Source organism: Mustela erminea, chromosome 17, assembly GCF_009829155.1.
Source record: "Mustela erminea isolate mMusErm1 chromosome 17, mMusErm1.Pri, whole genome shotgun sequence".
NCBI lineage: Eukaryota > Metazoa > Chordata > Mammalia > Carnivora > Mustelidae > Mustela > Mustela erminea.
Window position 1 is genome coordinate 30,096,140 of NC_045630.1, and position 23,234 is coordinate 30,119,373.

Here is a 23,234-nt window from a genome sequence, read left to right on the forward strand (position 1 = left end):
TAGGATTAGAATTGGAATCAACAATCTAGACACACGTAACATAATCAAAAGAACACATAGCACACTGTTTTCCTTCCCTTGTGGAAGGCACTTCCCCCTCTTTTCCCAAAAGGGTTTGTTGTGAAGAGATGTTTTAAGTATCACACTTTCCAAGAAACCTGTCTACCAGTTCTAATTCTTGGCTCAGAGGAAGGTACTCCTTATTCAAGAAAATTTAATAAATATTCTGTGCTAATTGATCTCAGCCATGGACAAATTAAAATTGTTTTACTTTACACCTGACTAACCTTTGCTTTCAACACCTCCTCTTTGCAAAACTCAAACCCTATCTTTAAAACACAATTTTCATTACGACTTGGGAGAGCACGGAAGGCCTAGGAAGGGAGTTGGCTTTTATTTTGCAGGAGGACATTCTGAAAAGGGCAGAAGTCATTGAGTGGAGAAATGGCAAATGTTCCTCTCATTCTGATACCTAAAACACTTGTAAGGCCAGGACCTTTCTGGTCCTGAAACTATAATAAATTACAGTGCTTTAAGTACATTCAAATTTATATTACTCTTTAATTTCTTTCCCCTGAGTTTGGGTTCACAGTTCAGAAGAGATACTTTAAAGAGGGAGGTAGCGGGGCTGAGGAGGAAACTGTTTATGTCTAGCAGCACCGGGGGATAATAGAAAACATCTATCATTTTGATCTCAGTTAACATTTATCTTTCCCCCTTGAATCTCCTAATGTGATAGGAGATGATCATTTTCCTGTTTTTTCTTCTTATCTGTATGGACTCTCTCTCTTATTATATCCACGCCAGTATTTTCACTATTCATAAAAATAAACAGCCCTCCAGAGACATGCTATTAAATAAAGCCTTCAAAGGTGGGATTGTTTAGATTTAGAAGAGAGAGGCTCAACTGAGTAACTTATTCCTACAGTCATTAGGGAAAGTGAGCAAACCTTCCAGCACCCCTGCCTTTTCTCCCTGGACCTGGTTTATTTAAATCATTCCTATCAATGCTGGCGTGGACTCTAAGCTCTAGGATCTCGGAGATCCTACCATCTAACATGGGTGGAGACACTGGTCCAGGTCTCGGCTTCCAGTCTGACGATGGGCTAGTGGAATACCACTTCATCAGATGCTCCTGGCAGGGAATGCAAACTCACTTAGGCTTGATACTTGAAGAGGCAGTTCGTTTGGTGAGCAGGCATTACAGAAAGCACTCCAGGAGTCTATTTAGTTTTTTCCAAGAACAATTTGTATTATAACTACCACTAGTAAAAGGTTAGTCTTTAAAAAAAACTGACTCTCCCATGAGGCACCGCTGGTAGGGCATCGGCACCAAAGGCGTATGAGAGCTTCCAGCGCTGATTGGGTCTTATCACAAACAACTTTCCTTTGTCTTATTAAATCTATCTTCTGTTCAATTTAGGCAAAAGTCACAACAAAACATGATATTTGTCATAGAGTGGTTCCTAGAACAGGAGAGGCTGTACTCTCCAGTCTTGTGAGACCCACATCCCTGTGTGCCCTGGGCTTGCTCCCTAAGGGGTGATCATTCATTCCAACCTTCCCAGAGAAACACATGTGACAACCTGGTCCACACAGCCTTGTCCTCGTCTTGTCATGAACGGAAGCATGGCTCAGCCGTGTGTTACACGGAATAGAGTATTAGGTGTAGTTACAATAGGAAGGCACACAGTCAGATCCTTAAGAGGGAATGAAAGCATCTGAGAGACTTTCAAGCCTCCCCCGACCCAGGTCACCAGTTAAGATAAGTGAGAATGGCAGCCTACCGCTAGATAGAAAGTATCTGATCACAGAGCAGTTGAGAGTTGAGAGCTGTGCTACTGTGAGGTCTTCCTCCCCATCTCTGACCTAGAGCTCTGAATAGGGTGTTTGTGTGTGTGTGTGTGTGTGTGTGAGAGAGAAAGCGTCTTTTGTTATGTTAATGAAGTGACACTAGTCTTCTAAGACAGTGACTCCCACCAGAGGGTTAGCCTGGAAGCCCCCCCATCTCCCCCACTTGGCCCCACGCATCGCTTTCACCTGGCTGTTCCAGGTTCATCCTTTCAGAGGAGACCAGTAATCTGGTGAGCAAACAGGTGTCTTGAGTTCTAGTCTGTTAGCGACCTAATCAAACCTCAGGACAGGCTTTGCTGGAACTTCTCTCTGGAACCCGTCTGTGGGGATGGGGCTGTCTGGTCGCACTGAAACCTTAAGGAGAGGGCGAATCGCATGCCTCTCTGGGTAGATCATGTCAGGATGGGGTTGAGTTGTGGGACACACCTCGTGTCTGAGCACTGCTTGTTAGCATTGGGGGATCCTCACCCTGCATGCGGAAACTGGATATCCAGATAGGTCAGTACAACCGGAGAACTTACCATGCTCTGGAGTTAGTTTAGAAGTTACATTGTTAAAATTTAAACACTATGGTTTCTTAAATGTTTCTTGTGTTGAGGAAGAAAATAATTCCTATTGCTATTTTAATAAATACCATATTTTAATGGGATACATCTGAGTAAGTCACTGGATTCTGTCCTGGGATATTTTAATTATTACTACTTGGGGAAAACCTCATCTTTGGTCTCTACGTTCTAACTTGATACATATAATGGATGTCAGATATAGGACAGAGTGGTCTCCGTGAGATTGGCCAATGTTGGGGGTTATAAGGAGCTCAAGCCCAGGTAGGAACCTAGGAACATCAACATCCACAATGTTTTACTTTTAGAAATGGGGTGTTTCACCCACATTAATCAGTTATTTGGTGGAGAAGAGAATCTGTTATTTTCGGTACCAATTCAGAATATGGTTCCTGGAGCCTTTGTTCTGTCCTTCCCGGAGGTATGCAAAGGTTTCCTAACGTCACTAAAGACCTCTACTGACCTTGTGCGTTCTGTAGTACATTCAACATTCTTTCCTCTAGTTCTTCAAGGTTCATAGCATCAAGGGAAATACTCGCCAGTAACTGCAAATGCTGATTTTCTAAGTAAGGAACTTCCTGAGTTAGTATGGTAGATAGGAGCTGATCCTGCAAACTTTGGAATGTTAAGGTGAAGTTGATCATGGTAACAAAGTTATACACCGTCGGAGGAAAGTGGGGGTTGTTGATTTCTGTAGATATGTATAACCTAGAGGATGAGAAAGGCACCAGTTTGTCAAAGGTGCTGCAAAGGGTAAAAATGAAACTTGATTTATTAAATAACGGAAACAACAGTTCTCCTGGAAGTAAACCAGGTTAATCTTTAGTGTGGCTGAGCTTGGTACACAGGAGAGCCTCTCACTTCATACCGCGTAAATACAGTTGGAATTTATAGCTTCACGAAACACAAGCGTAGATGAGTCCCTGCTATGTTTGGTGGAAGCATCCGGACAGGGGAAGGTAGAGCACCAGCTGGCAGGGGCTCTGACTGGCCCTTAAGCGTTGTCAGCGCTGCAGTGTTTGCCATGGGTGAGTGAGAGTGATTGAGAGCCCTGGGGCAGGTGTGAGTAGAGGGAGACTGGCCTTCTCTAAAGGGATCATTCCTGCTGCCGCCTGGAGAGTGTCCTGGGGTAGAATGTTCTGGGGGAGAAGGAAGCCTGGAGACTGGTTTGCATGTGGAGTCTGGAGTGGGCTGGTACGGTGAGCAGGGGAAACGTCAAGAGTGGTTCTGGGTCTTGCTCAGTCTCCCCAGCAACTCAGCCCCGCAGGGACAGTTCCTCGGCCCGTTTTATAGGGTGGAACTGAGGCTCAGAGAGGTTCAATAAGACTCTCGCATCCTGTGGCCACACAGTGACTGAGGGGGTACCTGTGTCCAGTCTGCCCTCCACAGGAGTGCTCCCCCCACCGCCTCCTCAACCACACAACCAAACACGGGTACCAGGGGGGGCTGTTTGGCAAAATGTTACTTCGTTAGCTTTTCCTAGAGCTGTTGCTCAAGCGGCTAACGTTCCGCGAGAAAGGGTGTCCTGTGGGACGCTGAGCCTGGGGCGGGGGTGGAGGGTGGGGCTTTTCCACATGAAGAGGTTTTGGGTCCTTGAAAGAAGAATCCTGTTTGTTTAACCTAGTGCTTTTAAGAAGTGTGGGATTCCTTTTCCGAATGACACCCTAGAATGTTGTTCTGAGGAACATACTTTGCAAGACGGAGGGAGGCTGGTGAGGAGCAAGGCTGCGGAGCCCGGCCCGGGACCCACTGACCACTCGAGCACTGTGTGTGTTAGGGCCCCTGTAAGGCTGGGGAGTGCTTGGGCTGGAGACCAGTAAACGCACCTTCCAGCTCCCCTTGCTGATGCCTTGCTCACGCAGTGGGTTGCCCATTGGGAAGTAAAGGGCAGAATGAACATGTCTGGCCACACAAATGTCTTATTCCCTCAGGAATTATATTTTTGTGATAATTAGTTCCGACTCTCTAAAAGAGCTTTGTGACGTTGGCGGGTGGGAGGGTTGGGGGTGGGGGGTGTATTTTATTCTGGAAGGTCCCTTACTGCTGGGAACATGGATACAGTGTTTTTATCTGCCCAGGCAGAATCTCTTTCTGCTCCGGATATCCAATATGGATTTTGTTTTTTTTTAAAGGAATAGCAGCCTTTCCTGCTGAAATAAAATGTTAGGCAAACAGATCGACTGGAGTTCTTGTGGATCAAGTGGGGCCAGGCTTTGCACACCTTCGGGGGACTCCCCCTGGACCCATGGGTCTTATCAGGAATAGCAAGAAAAACACTGGTTTGGAAACTTGATAAAGAAAAGTCAGTTCTTAGGGCGCCTGGGTGGCTCAGTGGCTTAAGCCTATGCCTTAGGCTCAGGTCATGACCTCAGGGTCCTGGGATTGAGCCCCTCATCAGGCTCTCTGCTTGGCAGGGAGCCTGCTTACCCCGCCTCCTCTGCCTGCCTCTCTGCCTAATTGTGATTTCTGTCTGTCAAATAGATAGATAAAATCTTTAAAAAGAAAGAAAAGTCAGTTCTCCATTCCCTGTACTGATGAGTCCAACCAGAAACACAAATGAACAAAACATTCAAATGCAATCCCACTTTTTCCTCCAGGAGAAGCTTACCAGTACTCAAATACAGGCCTTCAGTAATATTTGTCTTAAAAAATACAAACATCTGACTCAATTTCACTGTGAGAGACTTTACCTAAATTTGGAATTGTATTCAATCTCAGAGTCATCAATCCTTATGAAATACTGTCCTCTTTTTTTCTGATGGATATCCTTCTTCAAAATTGCCTTCAAACTTGGAGCTAACATTTCAGGGAGGTTCTGAAAAACCCAACAGACAGACATAGAAAGTTCGTCTTATAACAAATAAATCAGTTGAAAAGACAGAGCATTTAAAAATGTGTATCTGGGGAACCTGGGTGGCTCAGTCGATTGAGTGTCTGACCCTTGGTTTAGGCTCTTATCACGATCTCAGGGTCGTGGGATCGAGCCCTGTGTGGGGCTGTGCTCAGTGGGAAGTCTGCTTGAGATTCTCTCTTTCTCTACCTTAGCTGCCCTCCCCACCACTCTTTCTTTTCTCTAAGAAAAATAAAAAGTAAATCCTGTTAGTATTTGGGCAACAAAGAAAGGCTGATGTGTGAGTACACTGAAAAGACACTTTTTTTATTATTTTTTAAAAAAAGTTTATGTATTTTGAGAGCGAGCAAGAGCGTGTGCACAAGACAGAGTGGGGCAGAGGGAGAGGGAGAGACTGACCCTCCAAGTAGATTCCCCACTGAGCGCAGAGCCCAACATGGGGCTTGATCCCACGACTCCGAGATCATGACCTGAGCTGAAACTGGGAGTGAGATGCTCAACCCCAGGCGCCCGTGGTTATTTGTTACCTGTAACTCCGAGCTCTAGTTTCTCAGGGCACGTGGCATGTATGTCCCCTGCGCAGACTTAGGGAGTGAGCCCAGTGCCCCAGTACCTGCAGGAGGACGCTCCCTCCTGTTTTCATGGCATTTTCGATCTCTTGGATGTAACCGCTGTCCTGGAAGGAGAGCTCCTGCAGCCTGGGCCCTTCCATCTGCTGGATCCAGCCGTGGGCTTGCTTGTGCGGGTCAATGAGCAGGGGCCACTGCAGGCTGTTCTTGATCAGAACGGCATTCTCAGTTGAGTATTGACCAAGGGGGAGCCCTTGAGAGTGCCACAGACCGATCTGGAACAATAGCATTGTTACTTTTCAGTCTCATATGCTTGTTTCCCCTCTTCAGTATCACTGCCTTTAGAAAAATCCAATACTCCTTAAAAAGGTTAAGGAGATGAACAATTTAAAACATTGGGATATGATATTTTGGGTTAGAGGAGTATTCACTAAATGACACTTTTCTGTTCATCAGGAAGGACGAATGCCCATCCCAACGAAGATGCTATGGGAGACAGATAGCTGTAAGAGAGGGTTCCTGTTCCCGAGGCTCTTGGACTTGAGTCACGTATGAAACTTGCAAGAACACAGAATGACACGGAGGTACTTACAGCTAACCTATTGCACACCCACCACCTGCCAAGCACACACGTACATTATCTGGTTAGATTGTGATAACCACCCTCATTTCTCGGGAGGAGGAACTGGGGTCTGCCTGTGGTCATACTGTTGGAGGAAGAGGCTGACCCAGGCTGTGACTCAGACGCCGACTCCAACACTGATAAATTCTCATCCTTACAGAGTTTCTGCCTGCAGCCCTGACTTGGCGGCAGTACCCGCAGGTTGGGAGGAAGAAGCCAGGAAGGCTCACGAAGGTCAGAGAAGGGACAGGACCCAGGGACAGTCCAGTGAAAGGCGGAAGGGCGTCCCACAGAGAAGCCAAGGATACTTGTGGTTTTTTAAAGAAAAGGGAAGAAGTTTTTTGTCTGAGCCTGTGAAGAGCGGCCCGCTCTTGAAGTCCGCACAAGAGGAAACCGGAGAGGGGATGAAGAACCCCGAAACCCACGAGTAGCTCCGTTTGCATCTGATTACAGTGCAGGAGAGCCAAGGTCCATGTGGGGACAGAATTAAACTTCCGACCCAAGAGTTTACGTTTTAAAAACCCATCATTTTCCTGACTGCCTTGTTTTTCTTGAGTGTTTTACCAAAGTATGTGTTCCTAAGAGTTCTGATTTTATTTTGCTGATTTTGGAACTTCAGATAAAAGGTTTTATTTATGCAGTCTCACTGCTATATTTATGAACACACTTAGATTTATTTATCCATTCTACTGGTGAGTGGATATGATGAACATATCTCAAGTTGGTGAACATATCTCAATGGTGAGCATTCTCAAGTTTTGGGCTATTATGAATAATACTACAATGAACATTCTGTTATATTCTTTTGATCAACTTACATATTCATTTCTTATGGGTAAGCACCTACGAATATTGGGTCATGAGGTATGTGTTTTTGTTTGTTTGTTTGTTTGTTTGTTTGTTTTAAGTAGGCTCCATGCCCAGCATGGACCCCAAGGTGGGGCTTGAACTCATGACCCTGAGATCAAGAGCCGAGCTGAGGGGCGCCTGGGTGGCTCAGTGGGTTAAGCCGCTGCCTTCGGCTCAGGTCATGATCTCGGGGTCCTGGGATCGAGTCCCGCATCGGGTTCTCTGCTCCGCGGGGGGCCTGCTTCCTCCTCTCTCTCTCTGCCTGCCTCTCTGCCTACTTGTGATCTCTCTGTGTCAAATGAATAAATAAAATCTTTAAAAAAAAAAAAAAAAAAGAGCCGAGCTGAGATCAAGAGTCAGATGCTTAACTGAGCCACCGAAGTGCCCCAGGGATATGTATTTTTAATACTCATAGCTAAAATCAGTTTCTAAGATGATTTTAGTATTTTTAAAAAGGATTTTATTTATTTATTTGTTAGAGAAAGACAGAGAGATGGCACAAGCATTTCTATTACTCCCTATCCCTGTGAATATTATTGGTCTTTCAAATATTAGTCCTTTTGGCTGATGTGTTGTGATATATCATTTTAGATTTAACTTTCATTTTCTCATGAGTAATGAGGTTAAGCACCTTTCAATTTACTGGCTTGTATGTCTTTTGCTTACTGACTGGTAGTAGTTCTTTTTATTGCAAATATTCTCTTCTATTTGTTGACTTCTCTTTCTATTGTCTGAGCTGTTTCTTTTGATGAATAGAAAGCCAAAATTTTAATGTGCTTCAATTAATGTTTTCCTTTATGGTTAGTTCTGTTTAAAAAAAAAGATCAGCGTTTAGGGTCATAAACATATTCTTCCATAGTTAGGTCCACAGTTCAACTGCAATTGAATTTTTATATATGATGTGGGGTAAGGATCAAATTTCTTTCTTTCTTTCTTTCTTTTTTTTTTGCTTCTGGATATCTAATCACCTAACACTATTTATTGAACTGCAGTATCAGCTTTGTTATAAATCAGACGTCCACGTACATGTGGGTCTGTTCCTGGGCTCTCTGTTCTGCTCCATTGGTGGTGGTGTTTGTCCTGTGCTGGGACACCCTGGATAAATAATCCCACTGTCCTAACTAAATGTCCCAAGTGTTGATATTTGATATAGCAAGTCCTTCCAGCTTGTTCTTCATCAACATCCTAGACACACTGGCTCTCCACCTTCTCTTATAACTTTCAGACTCAGTTTGTCAGGCGAGATACACACACACACCTGCACTCCTACCTGCTGGAATGCTGACTGGGATTACACTGGGAGTACAGACCCATTTGGGAAGAACTGGCAGCTTCAGGATACTGAGGCTTTCAGATCATAAACATGGCATAACTCTTCACTTATTTAGGTTTCTTAAAATTCATCTTAATAGTATTTCATAGCTTTGTTCCTGTAGGTTTTATACAAGTTCTGGGTGGATTTGTTCTGATGCTGTGATAAATGGTGTCTACAAATACTGTGCACCCTGTTTGTTGCTGGTGTAGAGAAATGCAGTCAGCTTCTGTGTACTGACTTTAATTCCAGAAACTCTGAGAAACTTTACTAAACCTTTATGAATTCTCATGATGTACCCACAAGGCCTCTTGGATTTTCTAGGTACTTATCTGGAGGAATTTCTGTTTTTTTTTTAATTTTTTCTTCTTTTCCAATCTTAGTAATATTTACTTTTCTTGCCGTACTGAACTGTCTAGGATCTCTGCCAGGGTGTTAGATACAAGTGGAGCTGGTGGATATCCCTTTGTCATGTTTCTAGTCTCCAAGGACAAACTTTAACCGATGCTTCATTGTTTCAATTCTGATTTCTTCTCTGGCCTGTGGTTAGTTTGGGAGTAGATGTCCTAATTTCCAGAAATATGGGGATTTTCAAAGAAACTTTTAATTATTCACTTCTGGCTTGTCTTTTGGACAGAAAACATGCTCTGTGATTTCAGTCCATCAACATTTGTTGAAATCTTTTTATGGTTGGTTATATGGTCAGTTTTGGCAGTGTTCTAGATGTGCTAGCTTAGAATGTGTAAGTTTCAGGTGTAGGCTGCCATGTATGCCTATGAAGTCTTTTTGTTGATGATACTGCTTGAATCTCTATTCTTACTGATTTTTGTGTTTTTTTTTTTCTATGAGTTACAGGAAGAAGTGTTAAGATCTTTCACTATGATTGTAGATTTGTCCATTTTTACCTGTAGTCCTTTTAATGTGTGCTTTATAGATTATTTTAAGTCTGATTATTAGGCAAAAATAAATTCAGAATTGATAAAACATTCTTGGAGACTTAGACTGGTTCTTATTATAACATAAACTTATTTAATTCTAGTAATCCTTTTTTACCTTAAAATCTATTTTGCCCTTTTTTGGTAATCTGTGGTATGTCCCTCCCCCCCCCTTTTTTTTTTTACTGTTGACCTTTATGTTTTAGATAGGTCCTTTCTAAATAAATAACTTATGGTTTCTGTTTTGTGCTTTGGTTTATATTTTTATATAATCTTAGACTCTTACCCTTTAAAGTGGACCTTTTAGACCACTTACATGTAATGTAATTATTGATATATTTAGGTTCAAGTTGGTTATGAGCACTATGAAAATGAGAAGCCAGTATTTGCTTCTGAGACATTATGTAGACTGAATGGTCAGTTTAAGTTGGGTTATCATGGGGGGATCAATCTAAAATTACTCTTAGGGGATGAATAAAAAAAAGTCTATTTCTTTTTTATCCCCTCAACATAGATAGCTAGACAATAATTATTTATTGATAAATGTGACATCTATATTTTTGGTTCTTTCTAAGAATACTACCTGTGGCTCAGTAGCTTCACCTATTTTACTTTTTAAAGATTTTGTTTATTCATTTTTAGAGAGAAGGAGCGAGTGAGTGCAGGGAGGAGCAGTGGGAGAGGGAGAGAGGGCCTGATCCCACAACCCTGAGATCAGGATTGAGCCAAAATCAATAGCCAGATGCTTAACTGACTGAGCCTCCGAGATGCCCTGAGTTCACCAGTTTTATTAATGAAAGGGGCTTCTGGGACATAAATATTTATTAGGGCTGGGCAGTAGGATTACAACGAGTAAGAGGATTTTTTGTGATTTTGCCCAGATGATGAGAAATAAGAGATGTAACTAGCTGAGGCATGAGAACTATAATAAAAAAATTTTTTTTTGGTGGGGGATGCCTGGGTGGCTCAGTGGGTTAAAGCCTCTTCTCATGCCTCAGGTCATGATCCCGGGGTCCTGGGATCGAGCCCCTCATCGAACCCACATCCGGCTCTCCGCTCAGCAGGGAACCTGCTTCCTTCTCTCTCTCTCTGCCTGCCTCTCTGCCTACTTGTGATCTGTCTGTCAAATAAATAAATAAAATCTTTTTAAAAAAATTTTTTAAAAGACACAGAACAAATTTCAGTGTTTTCCTTTATCAAAACAATTTGGGGAAAAGATCCCCGCAAACAAACAAACAAACAAACAAAAAACCCCACAACACTCACACACAAAATTCAAACCAACAGCAGCCACTTAACTGGATAATAGAAATACATTAGTACCTCATGCTTCTGCGCCATGACTTCAATTAAGGAAAAGTTAGGAGACAAAGGAATGTGGTTTTTAGTGCAAAGATTCTTCCATTTGTTCACAATTAACTGGCGAAATTCTGCTGTTAACACTCCACTGTAGACAATGCACGCTGCTGAAATAAGCATGTCGCCCAGAATTCCTTCCAACTTCTTGTCTATTTGATTGATTGTTTCTTGCCATCGGGTCTAAATGTTACATAAAAATGAGTTCTTACCATTTGACATAAAATACACTGTTATGAGACATTTAAGATATTTGTGGTCTCCAACTTGATCTAGCATTGCTATACTATTACTGATCTCATGTGTTTTTGCATTAAAATTAGTAATGGATGATATCTACAGGGAATGTGAGTCCTATTCCTGGGTTTGTCAACAGTGTCATATTTGTTAGCACCAATAGCCATGTCAAGTCCTTTGTGTCATGGAACAGGATAATCTTTAAAACAGCAATTCATTATATTATTAATGGTGTTGCGTAATAATCGTGACCAATATGCATTGAATCCTTCCATGTCTAACAGGCATTTTTCTTTGAAAATCTCATCTGACCTTTTAAATCTCCTATAAAGTAAAAGCCACTGACTTCATTTTAAGACCACGAAGTTGAAGTTAAAAGATCAGCGGAAATTCTAAAAAAGAGGCAAAAGAGGTCTGAGGATTGACAACAGAATATCCTACTCTTCTCCCTTCTGACGTCTCATTCCTGTTAGCCACCCCTGGTTTATGCATTTGGCTTAGGTTGTCCCTGTGCTCCACAGGGAAAGTCAGTGACAGGTTCACTGTGGACCTCATCAGACTGGAGACCTGAGGTCTGGGGAGCAAGAGAGTCATGTTGGATCCTTGGCAGTCTGTCGCCCGTTTTAGGAACTACTTGACCAGAATGCCTTTATTTTTTTATCAAGAGTGTCTCCTGATCTCAATAAAAAAGAACTGGACGATAACTGGATTGTAGTTTCAGGAGGCCTGTGATACAACCCTGGGTGAAAACAGCATCTTGGGGCTTCTGGAGACCCAAGGAATTACTGGAGGAGATACAGAGCCCCCGAGAGTCATGCCTTCTCCTCCTCCAGCGCGGTGAGGAGAACAGACGCGCACTGCAGGCGCCTGGTGGCCAGGTTCCTCCTGTCGCCTAAGAGTTGCTTTTCCACAACCATGTCTTTGTAGGTTCCCTGCAGAAACAGGAGATGTTCTTCAACCTGAAAGACAATGCATTCATCATTGGGACCCACTACTACTCTCATTTGGCCTCAAGAGTTTAACTGTCACTTTAACTGTATTTATATAAATCCAGTGGTGGCCACTTCATTTCCACAGCCTGGAAAATCTTCCTGGGGAGATGGGCTATGTTAACACTAAAAACGTAGTCAGCAGATAAAGGATTCCTTCCTACTCCAGCTTGTCTTTACGAGGCCACTTTCCTCAGCAGGCTTTCGTATCAGCCCAGCATATGAAAATTCATCATTTTCTGATTTCTTTTTCACACAGAAAATGTTATATCCTATCTCCTTCTCCAAGAAAATGACTGAACCTTTTCATTGCAGATACACCAACCAGCCCGTGGAACTAACGGGATTCTGAAGCGAGGCTGGTCGGATGGAGGGGCTTTAAACTGTGCCTGGGCTGCTGGGAGAAAGGTACCATCATGAACAGCTGACAAAATGATATTTTGAACTCAGCACGTATCTTGATGACACCTTTGCTCAAAAGTATTTGGTGAATTTCTATAGAAATGATCGCCCATGGATATGGCCCAAAGTTTTGGACCAGCCAATAAAATCTGACCCCAACCTCCCTCCCCAGTGTCCCTTCCGTTCCAAGATTACCCTGTAGCCAGACTGCTTCCTTCTGCATTTTCTCCACACTCCTTAAATGTTCTTGTCTCTGGGGTTTGGCCTCCCATCCTTCCCTTATGCCTGAAATCCCAAGGCATTCTTTCAAGTCCTCATCACAGTCCAGCCGTTAGGAAGCCTCAGGCCTGTCCCATCCAAACTGATGGATTGTTTATAACCACTGTTTGAGAAGTGATTATAAATTGCCTGATATTATTTCGTGGGTTGTGGCCTTATTATCTTTACACTATCTTTATATTGTTATTTATATTTTATATTTATATTTTTTAAAGATGTTCATGTCTTCTCAAAGTCTTTGAAGACCGTGTTTAGCATGGAAACTTGAACACCGTATGTTCACAGAATCATAAATACAAAATTGTGCTTATTGAACGCACTTTCTAACTTATAATTTTTCCTCCTAAAGATGTTATCCTGGTGAAAATACCTAATTAAAATTATATATACATGTTAGCTATTTTTGGCATGATGACTCTAAAGATTTGCTTCTTGCTGGTTCACCAATAATAATTACTCTGTTGTTTTCACTCTGATATAAAATGCTGCTTTTGTTTGCCTGCTCATTCCTTCTGATTTGGTTATTCTGAGAAAACATTCATGCTACTATTACTCATGACCTCGTGAGCTATATAGTCCAGTGTAGGATTTACTGATTCAACTGAACACATGAAATTCCTTTTTCCTTTGTTCGCTTTGTACTGTCATTTGATTTATTTTCTTTTAGTTCCAGTACAGCTAACATATAGTGTTATATTGGTTTCAGGTGTGCAATATAGTGAATCAACAATTCTATACATTGTATAGATGTATACATCTATACAGTGCTCTTCACAAGCGCACTGCTTAATCCCCATCCCATATGCCCCCCTCCCCCACCCACCTGCCTCCCCTCTGGTGACCACCAATGTGTTCTCTAGAGTTAAGAGTCAGGTGGTTTTCGTTTTTGTTTTGTTTTGTTTTGCTTTTTCCTTGTTCATTTGTTTTGTAAATTCCACATATGAGTGAGATCACATGGCATTGGTCTTTCTCTGACTAATTTCACTTAGCATAACACGCTCTAGTTTCATCCACGTCATTGCAAATGGCAAGAACTCATTTTCTGATGGCTGAGTAATATCCCATTGTGCGTCTACACCACATCTTCTTCATCCATTCATCCGTCAGTGGACACTTGGGTTGCTTCCATAACTCAGTTCTTGTAAATAACGCCATGATAAACACAGGGGTGCATTTAGGGACCCTCCATCCTGCTGTCCACAGTGGATGCACCAGTCTGTATTCCCACCAACAGTGCATGATGGTTCCCTTTTCTCCATGTCCTCGCCAACACTTGCTTCTTGTGTTTTTGATTTTGGCCATTCTGACAGGTATTGTGATTTTGATTCACATTCCCTGGTGAGTGATGTTGAACATCTTTTCATCTAAACCCATGAAATTTCTCTTATATGACAGGCATTATGTTCCCCCAAATAACATTTTTTTTTTAGAAAAAATTTTTTAAAGGTTTTATTTATTTACTTGATAGACAGAGATCACAAGTAGGCAGAGAGGCAGGCAGAGAGTGAGGAGGAAGCAGGCTCCCCGCTGAGCAGAGAGCCCGATGCGGGGCTCGATCCCAGGACCCTGAGATCATGACCTGAGCTGAAGGCAGAGGCTTTAACCCACTAAGCCACCCAGGCGCCCCCCGCCAAATAACATTTTTAATGAATGTTCATGTGTTAGCACACGTTCTGCCATTATTTATTTCCCCTAAAGTTCCCTAGATTTTTTGGAACTATTTTTTATATTAGGGCCCAGGTGAACAAGAGACCTATTTTTTTAAACATTTAAAAAAAAATTTGACAGAGAGAGAGACATCACAAGCAGGCAGAGAGGCAGGCAGAGGGGGAGGGGGAAGCAGGCTCCCTGCAGCATGGAGAGCCCACCCTCGGGGCTCCACCCCAGGACACTGAGATACCACCTGAGCCGAAGGCAGAGTGGTGGCTCAGTGGGTTGGGCCTCACTGAGCCACCCAGGCGCTCATAAGACCTATTTTTAAAAGAGGAGACAATACATAACTGAGTGAGGAGAAAATCTCAGTTGGAGAGCTTAAAATCAGTGGAGTTAACTACTATACTAACTTTCTTTTTTTTAAAGATTTTATTTATTTGACAGACAGAGATCACAAGCAGGCAGAGAGGCTGACAGAGAGAGAGGAGCAAGCAGGCTCCCTGCCGAGCCGAGAACCCGATGCAGGGCTTGATCCCAGGACCCAGAGATCATGACCTGAGCCGAAGGCAGAGGCCCAACCCACTGAGCCACCCAGGCGCCCCTACATTCACTTTTAAAATACTAAGTGTATCCATTAATATTTTATACACATTTCAAATACACTTGAGTTCAAGGAGTTAAAATATTAGAAACTTCTCGTGAAGGCCCTGGTTGCAAGCTAGAAGGGAATGTACCCTTATCCTAAGTAAGGATTTGACTGAAATTTAGAGTTTATTGTTTTTCTGCTCTACCACTTAATAGGAAAAACAAATCGACAATATTATGAATAATTATTTGTCGGGTAAATGAATGAAAATACAAAAAATACACAAAAGAATCATGAACATTGAGAGAACTGAGTAAACACCAAACTTGAGAATACTAAGCATCAAAGAATATGTAACTGGGAGTCCCAGTCCAAGATGGTGACAGAGGAGGCACCCGAACCCACCTGCTCCTGTGGATGAACATACAGCTACACCCAGAGCAACTCCCCGTGAGAAAGACTCAGAAACCCGGCTGAGCAGCTCTGACACTCTGGGCCAGTGAGAAGTACCCACATCCAAACAGGCAAGGCTGAGCCTTTCACCATAACCCCACCTCTGGCACAGTGACACAAACAGAACTCCCGCTTCCTCCTGAGGGCAAAGATTTTGAAGCCGACATCTAGTGTCTCTCTCAACTTTTGCGACTGAAAGCCAAGTGGGCTTGTGTCCATAAGACCCACCTGATGGGAGCAAATCCTTACTAACTGGCCATGGCCCTCAGGGCTCAACACAGAGGGAGCAGAGGGAAATGCCTGTCTCCCAGTCCTAGCTTTAAAGAGGCCTATTTGAAAGAGGCTGTGACCTGAGGGTCAGGCTGCTAGTTTAGCACACATTTGGGGGTAGACTGTGATTTCCCCAGAGCCTGGGTGCTGGTAGGTGCCCCAGTCTTGGTGGTGGTGGCCCAGAGGATACACCCCTTGAGCACCTGGCTCTGGCAGCCAGCAGAGCCTATGTCTGTGGGTCCCAGAGAACTACAGCAAACAAAGAAACAGTTCTTAGGTGCTCAGTGCTGAGGACTCAGACAGAAACACCCACCTCCCAATCTGTCCCCGAAGAGAACTAGTTACACAGGCTTCCAAGGAGCCTGCTCTAGGGGCTGACTAAGATGCTCCGCTCTGGGACATTAACAGGTGTTGGCACACCCTGAGTTCTGGGAGCCCCTAAAAACAAACAAGTTTGCCTGGGCACTGCCACAGTGGGGGAGAGAAGCAGAAGCTCAGGTTGGACTGAGGAGTTTCCTCTCCTGTGCAAGGCCATACTGTCAGGACAGGGAGATGTGGCCATTTTATCAAATGCACAGAGACCAACACAGAAAGTTAAGGAAAAAAAAAAAGAAACACAATTATTCCAAACCACAGAAAAATAAAATAACTGTCCTGAAAAATAAAACTATAGATGAATATAGCCTTGATGAATATAGATGCAAAAATTCTCAACAAGATACCAGGAAACTGAATTCAAGAACATATTAAAAGAGTTGTACACCATGACCGTGTAGGATTTATCCCTGGGTTGCAACGATGGTTCAACATATGCAAATCAATAAATGTATTACATCATATTAAGAGAAGGATAGAAGTCACATGAGCATCACAATAAATGCAGAAAAAGCATCTGACAGAATACAATATCCTTTCATGGTAAAAACCATCAACAGATCATGTATAGAAGGAACAAACCTTAAGATAATAAAGGGTAGTTAATACAAACCCATAGTTAACATTATACTCCACGGTGAAGAACAGAGTTTTTCCTCTAAGACCAGGAACAGGATAAGGATGCCCGCTCTCATCATTCTTACTTGTTATAGTATTGGAAGTCCTGATCAGAGACTGATCAGCCTCTTGATCAGCTTCTGATCAGGACTTCCAATCAGGCAAGACAAGGAAATAAGTAGCACCCAAATCAGAAAGAAATTAAGGAAAAGTGTCACTATTTGCAGATGAGATGCTTTTGTATATAGAAAATCCAAAAGACTCACCCCCCAAAAACTGTTAGACCGAATCAACAATGTTAGTGAAGTTGCGAGATGTTAAGATCAATATCCAGAAATCAGTAGCATTCCTGTATGATAATAAAAACAGTAAGGCAACAGGATAAAATAGACGCACAGAGTAATGGAACAGAAGAGCACACCCAGGATCAAAGCCTGGCATGTATGGTTAAGTAATATTCAATGAGGGAGCCAAGAACAACCGCTGGGGAAATGATAGTCTCTTTGACAAATGGAGCTGAGAAAACATGCAGAACAATGAAAGTGGACTCCTACTTTACACCATTTACACAAATTAACTCAAAATAAATCAAAACACCATAAAACTCCTAGTAGAAAATGTAGGGAAGAAACTGCTTGACATTGGTCTTGGTGATGAGTTGTTTGGATTTAACACCAAGAGTGTACAAAACCAAAAGTCACCAACTAGGACTACATCAAAGTTTGATCAAAAGAAAGACTACATCAAAGAAAATGAAAGGGTAACCTACGTAATGGGAGAACAGTTTTGCAAAAACAGTTGGGTAAGAGGCTAATATCCAAAATATATGAAGAACTTCTACAGCTCCATAACAAAACCCCAAACCATTGTTCAGAAAATGAGCAGAAGATAGGGTCTCTGAGGGGCTCAACTGGGTAAGTGCCTGACTCTTGATTTAGACTCAGTCATGATCTTAGAGTTGTGGGGTAGAGCTCCACATTAGGCTCTGTGCTTGCCGAGGAGGCTGCTTGGGACTCTCTCTCTCCTTTCCCTCTGCCCCTCCCCCATTCATGTGTGCTCTCTATCTCTCAAAAAAAAAAAAAGAGCAGATGAACTAAACATTTTTCCAAAGAAGGCATACAGATGGCCAACACACATGAGGAGATAGTCAGTATTGGGGTGCCTGGGTGGCTTAGTCATTAAGAGGTAATATCTCAAAAAAAAAAAAAAAAAGAGGTAATATCTCATACCTGCTAGACTATGTATCACCAAAAAAAAAAAAAAAAAAAAACCCACCTCACCAAAAACAGAAAAAATAACAAATTTTGTGGCCCCATACAAATTCTAGGATTGTTTGTCCTATCTCTGTGAAAAATGCCTTGGAATTTCGATAGGGATTGCATTTAATCTGTCGCTGGCTTTGGGTAGTACAGACATTTTACAATGTTAATTCTTCCTAGGCATGAGCATGGACTATCATTCCATTTATTTGTATCTTCTTCCTTTTCTTTCCTCAATGTCTTACAGTTTTCAGAGTATAGGGTACAGTACCAAGGAGTTGCTTTCAACTCCTTGGTTAAATTTATTCTTAGGCATTTTATTTATTTTTTTTTGACACAATTGTCAATGTGATTGTTTTCTTAATTTCTTTTTCGGATAGTTTGTTGTTGACGTATAGAAACACAACTGATTTCTGTATATTGATTTTGCATTTTGTAACTTTACTGGCTTTGTTTATTTTACTAATTTTGGTTGAATCTTTAGGAATCTAAGTTAATGGTTTGTTAATGTTGAGGATCTTCTCAAAGAACCAATGTTTGGTTTCACTGATTTCCTCTTGTTTTTTGATTATTTTGTTTATCTTTGCTCTAATATTTATTATTTCTTTCCATTAGCTATATATTGGATTTAGTGTGTTCTTTTTCGAGTTCCTTAAAGTATAAAGTGAGGTTATTGAGATCCTTCTTTTTAAAATTTAAATATTTTATTTATTTATTTGACAGAGCATAAGTAGGCAGAGCAGCAGGCAGAGGGAGAGAGAGAGGCTGACTCTCCACTGAGCAAGGAGCCCAACTCGGGGCTTGATCCCAGCACCCTGGGATCATGACCTGAGCCAAAGGTAAAGGCTTAACCGATGGAGCCACCCAGGCATCAAGGACTTTCCTTCTTTTTAAGGTAGCAGTCCACAGCTCTGAATGTCCCTCTGGGCACTGCTTTCGCTGCATGCCAGGAGTTTTGATATGTTGTGCTCTGTTTTCATTTGTCTCTAAGTATTTTCAAACGTACCTTATGATTTCTTCGTTGGGTCACTGATTGCTCTGGGGCTCATTGTTGGATCCTCACGTATCTATGAATTTTCCAGTTCTCCTCTGTTCTCGGTTGCCAACTTCACTCCTTGTGGTCAGAGAAGATACTTTGTAGCCATATGCCTCTAAGAATCCAGGAAGACCCACTCTGTGTTCTGTTGCTGGATGCAGTGCTGGTAGTGCCTGCAGGTCTTGCTGGTTCGTCGTGCTGCTCATTCCTCTTTCCTTATCTTCTGTCTGGTGGTTCTAACTCAGACCTTTTAAATCTCTGATTTTTGCTTATTTAGGCTTTCAAGTTTATTTTTGGTTGACTTTTAGTGACTAAGAATTTCCTGAAAACCAGGCATATCATTCAGGTTTTTAAATTTACTTACACAGAATTTCTAATAATTATTGAAAAACAATGAATGGATATTTCCATTAAATTAAAAATTTCAGGTGAGCCTTGAACAACACAAGGGTTAGGAATACCCCCGAACACACCCATGCAGCTGAAAATCCACTTCTGTCTCCCCAAAGCTTATTTACTAATCGCCTGCTGCTGAGTAGAAGCCTTACTGATAACACAAAGCGTATTTTGTATGTAACACGTATATGAAATTCTCATACTAAAGGAAGGTAGAAACAAGCAAATGTCATTATAAAAGTCACAAGGAGGAGAAAATACATTTACAGTGCTGTGCTGTGTTTACTGAAATCCATCCACGTATAAGCGGATCTGGCTGTTCTAGCCTGTGTTGTTCAAAGGTCAGCTGTATTTCTTCTCAAACTTCCTATTTACTAAGTTGTATAATGTGTAATTTTTTTTTTTAAATTATGAAGAAACCTTTTTCCTTTCCTGGGCTACTCCATTTTTCAACTTGCATGTGGGTCAGAAATGGGCTGACAGAGGCATGCCAATTGTATAAATATCGAACTATTTCTGCAGCAGTTGCTAAGTGGTCTTATGCCACACCCTGGAGAGGGCTCCCAGCCCTACCCCTGCCAATCCTGGCCCTCTCCCCCGACTATCCTGTCTTTGTAGGTGGCCCCCAGGACCCCACACTGCTCTGTGACTGGCTGGTGTCTGGGCCCCACCAGCTGTTGGATGGTTTACGCATCACTCATGGATGGGAGTGTATTTTGTCCGTAAGTGCTTTCGAGTTAGCCCTGGGTTAGAGTGTGGTCGCCACTTAGAGGTTCAAGGTGTTGGACAAATTTATTAAATCTTTGACTTTAGTTTTCTCCCTTGGAAACATCTCCTTCTGAAAGGTGACTTGAGGACTGACCAAGAAAGTTCGTATAAAGCCTCCATGTGGCACTGGGAGCAGAGTCTGTGCTCTGTAAATGTCAGCTATTAGCAACACATCTCTAAATGGGACTGTATACGTACATCATAAGTGGCAACAAAATAGTAGAAGTAAAATGACATGCCAGCATAAAATACATTCAGTAAAAATTTGTTAATTTTCTTCAAACTATCCAATACTTTTTATATAGCCAAGTTTGCAAGAAACACCTGGTGGGGGGCAGGCAGGTGACATAAATGTTTGCAGTGTGTTGGAGGTTTATAGTCATGTGAGTGCCAGCCCATGGCTGCCAGAGCTTCTGAATTTTCAAGTGAAGACCAAAATTCAAATTTTAAATGAAATTCCCAGATTTGAGAATGTGAGAATTTCATTGAAATGGTGTGGGGGTCGGGGGAGGTTTGGAGAAAGACCGTATACAGGCAAACAGAAGGTGCCAAAGGGCTGCCTTTCCCTGCTGGCTCACCCCCTCTCAGAAAGCCTGTGAGTGGGCTGGCAACCTTGGTCCTCTCTCCTGTAATGACACCCCTGTTTTAACTGAACACCAAGAAGTTTAAAACAAAACCACATCTTTATAAAACAACAGAGTAATTTGATATAAACAGGTTAAGGACAGTTTTTAAAATCACAGATTGATACTGAGTAAGTCTTTGGTAGACAGAAGTCACCAAGCTCTCCTGGGAGAAATCTGGCGAAATGGTAAATTAATATATTACTGACACAGTAATATTTAGCATTATTTAGTGTTTTATTATGTGAAAGGCACCTGTACATATAGCCCTGTATTATTTGCTTAATCACAATTAATCTCTTTACTACCTTTACTATTATCCTCATTTTACCCTAAACTGATGAAACTCTATGGCGGGAATGACCTCTTCTTGGTGTTTCTGACTAGTTCACAAAGCTGCTGCAAGTTTAACAAGCAAACAAATGTCTTACCAGCTGCAAACCTCTTTGTTTCTCGGCCAACCTTTGTCGTGCAATTTTGAGGACATTTTGAGCTTCAGCTACCCGGATTTGCTTAGGGACCACCACCTAAAAAAGAATGTCACAACGTTCAAGTGCTAAAAAATTGTCAAGATTGCTGTTAAAAATGTTGCTTATGTTTGAAAGGCATTTCTAAGTGTCAATTCTTCCAATTGGCTTTCCTAAAATTATGTGCACTAAAGGGATAGCAAGTAGTTTAATATGGTGAAACATATGAAAATCAGCAAATAAGACAAGAGCATAGTTGCCATAAATAAAATAAAATAATAAAAAATAAAATAAGAAATATAAATATTTATAAAATAAATTTATTTATAAGATAATTTATAAAATAAAAATAGAATAATAAAAACAGAAAACATAAAATTGAGGCCTGTTAGCATAGGATTTTGGATTAAAGTGGTTTTCATTAGGGGTGTTCTTCCCACAGCAGTTCCCACGCGCCTTGTGGCGTGCACCCTCTCCCTGAGGCTGGGCCGAGTGACTTGCGGGCTGGTGCCAACACTTGGGGGGACCATAGTCAGGGGGACAACACTTGGGGGGCAGGACGTACCTTCCGTACTTCGTGGTAGTTATTCAGAGCTATGACCCAATGGCAAATAGAGCAACAGGCAACTGACACGAGGGCAATCTTGTTTGGGTTGAAATCAGGTAAGGTTACAATTTTTTTCAGCTTTGTGAAGACCTAGAGATAACACAATTCCGTGTATTATGAGAAAAAGCAATGCTCGTGTCCTGCACTTTTCCTCAGTCCCCGTGAAAGTGAACTTGTATTTCCCACGAGAAATCCTCGGCCCTCCTCAGTCAGAGCTCTGTGGCTGCAGCTGAGACACAGCAACTCCAGCAGCTGCAGAGAGAAACATCTGGGACGGACACCTTGGACATCTCGTTGCTGCCTTGGCTGGCCTGCTGGCTCTGCTGGAGTTCCACCCAAGGGACTTGTGCCCCTGAGGTGTGAGCAGACAGACACCATCCCCAACCTTCTGTCCCCAAGGGGCACGTTGGCAGGGTATGGTTGCTACTTGAAGGGCTGTGTCATCTGCAGCGGAGGCAGCGAGGCCCTGGCCAGCTGGGGTCCCTGAGGACACTCTAGCTTCCCAGTCACCTCATCTATGGGCACAACCTTGTTTCCAGTTGGATGCATACTATTCCTCATCTACTTTGGGGAGTCATCATCAAAATAAAATCTTTCTCAGACGAAGACTCCTGTTCTCTTCCTTCCCAACAGGCACTTCCTCTCTTGCCTGGGAGGACAGAAGAGCATTTTGCTACGCGATTTACATGGCAGGGGGTCTATTATCAACTTACTATTGGTGTTTTCATTATTGCTTAAAATACTGTTATGCTTTTAATAATTTCTTTCAATGAGCTATTATTTTAGCTTGACAGGCCGGTTTAAACAAAACCACAGGGAATCATTTTTGTTAAGAATGCTTCAGAGAGTCAATAGTTTTACATTGATTCAGGAATAACACGGATGGCAACCTTAACATTCTGCTAAAAACGTCGCCTTGCTCATACACTACCTTGTATTTCCTAATAGCACGGATCATCATGTAAGTAATTAATTGACTGTGGTATTAGCTGTGTGACATCTGGCCTCCCTATTACAATGTAGCCTTCGCAACACCAAGGAATGAATTGGTCTTGTGAGCTCTCGTCATGTCTTATGATGTCCCTTGGAAGGTGACTGAATGAACCGAGGACAGTGCCTTGTATGCATCTACAGATCTACCCGGCCGCCCCTGCGTGGAGCTCTCAGCCCAGCTCCTGCCCAATACCCGGTCTGCATAGTCCTCCAGCCTCTTCACGTTTCCTGGTACTTGTTACTGCAGCAACCACTGCCTGGGACCCAACTCTCTATTTGCCCCTGTGAGCACAGTGACAGATTCCCACAAAC

General features: G+C 42.4%; 1 protein-coding gene across 11 annotated transcripts in view; it reads right to left on the reverse strand.

Annotated features, from left to right (window-relative positions):
- DNAH14 (dynein axonemal heavy chain 14) overlaps nucleotides 1-23,234 on the reverse strand; it is a 361,489-nt gene that overhangs the window by 55,196 nt on the left and 283,059 nt on the right. For all 11 annotated transcript variants that reach the window (XM_032319061.1, XM_032319058.1, XM_032319057.1 and 8 more), the window contains 7 exons: nucleotides 21,888-22,019; nucleotides 21,287-21,382; nucleotides 11,967-12,107; nucleotides 10,879-11,094; nucleotides 5,882-6,112; nucleotides 5,108-5,232; nucleotides 2,881-3,125 (listed from right to left, as the gene is read on the reverse strand). In XM_032319061.1, the coding sequence (XP_032174952.1) occupies nucleotides 2,881-3,125; nucleotides 5,108-5,232; nucleotides 5,882-6,112; nucleotides 10,879-11,094; nucleotides 11,967-12,107; nucleotides 21,287-21,382; nucleotides 21,888-22,019 (1,186 nt within the window). The remainder of the gene's footprint in view (nucleotides 1-2,880; nucleotides 3,126-5,107; nucleotides 5,233-5,881; nucleotides 6,113-10,878; nucleotides 11,095-11,966; nucleotides 12,108-21,286; nucleotides 21,383-21,887; nucleotides 22,020-23,234) is intronic.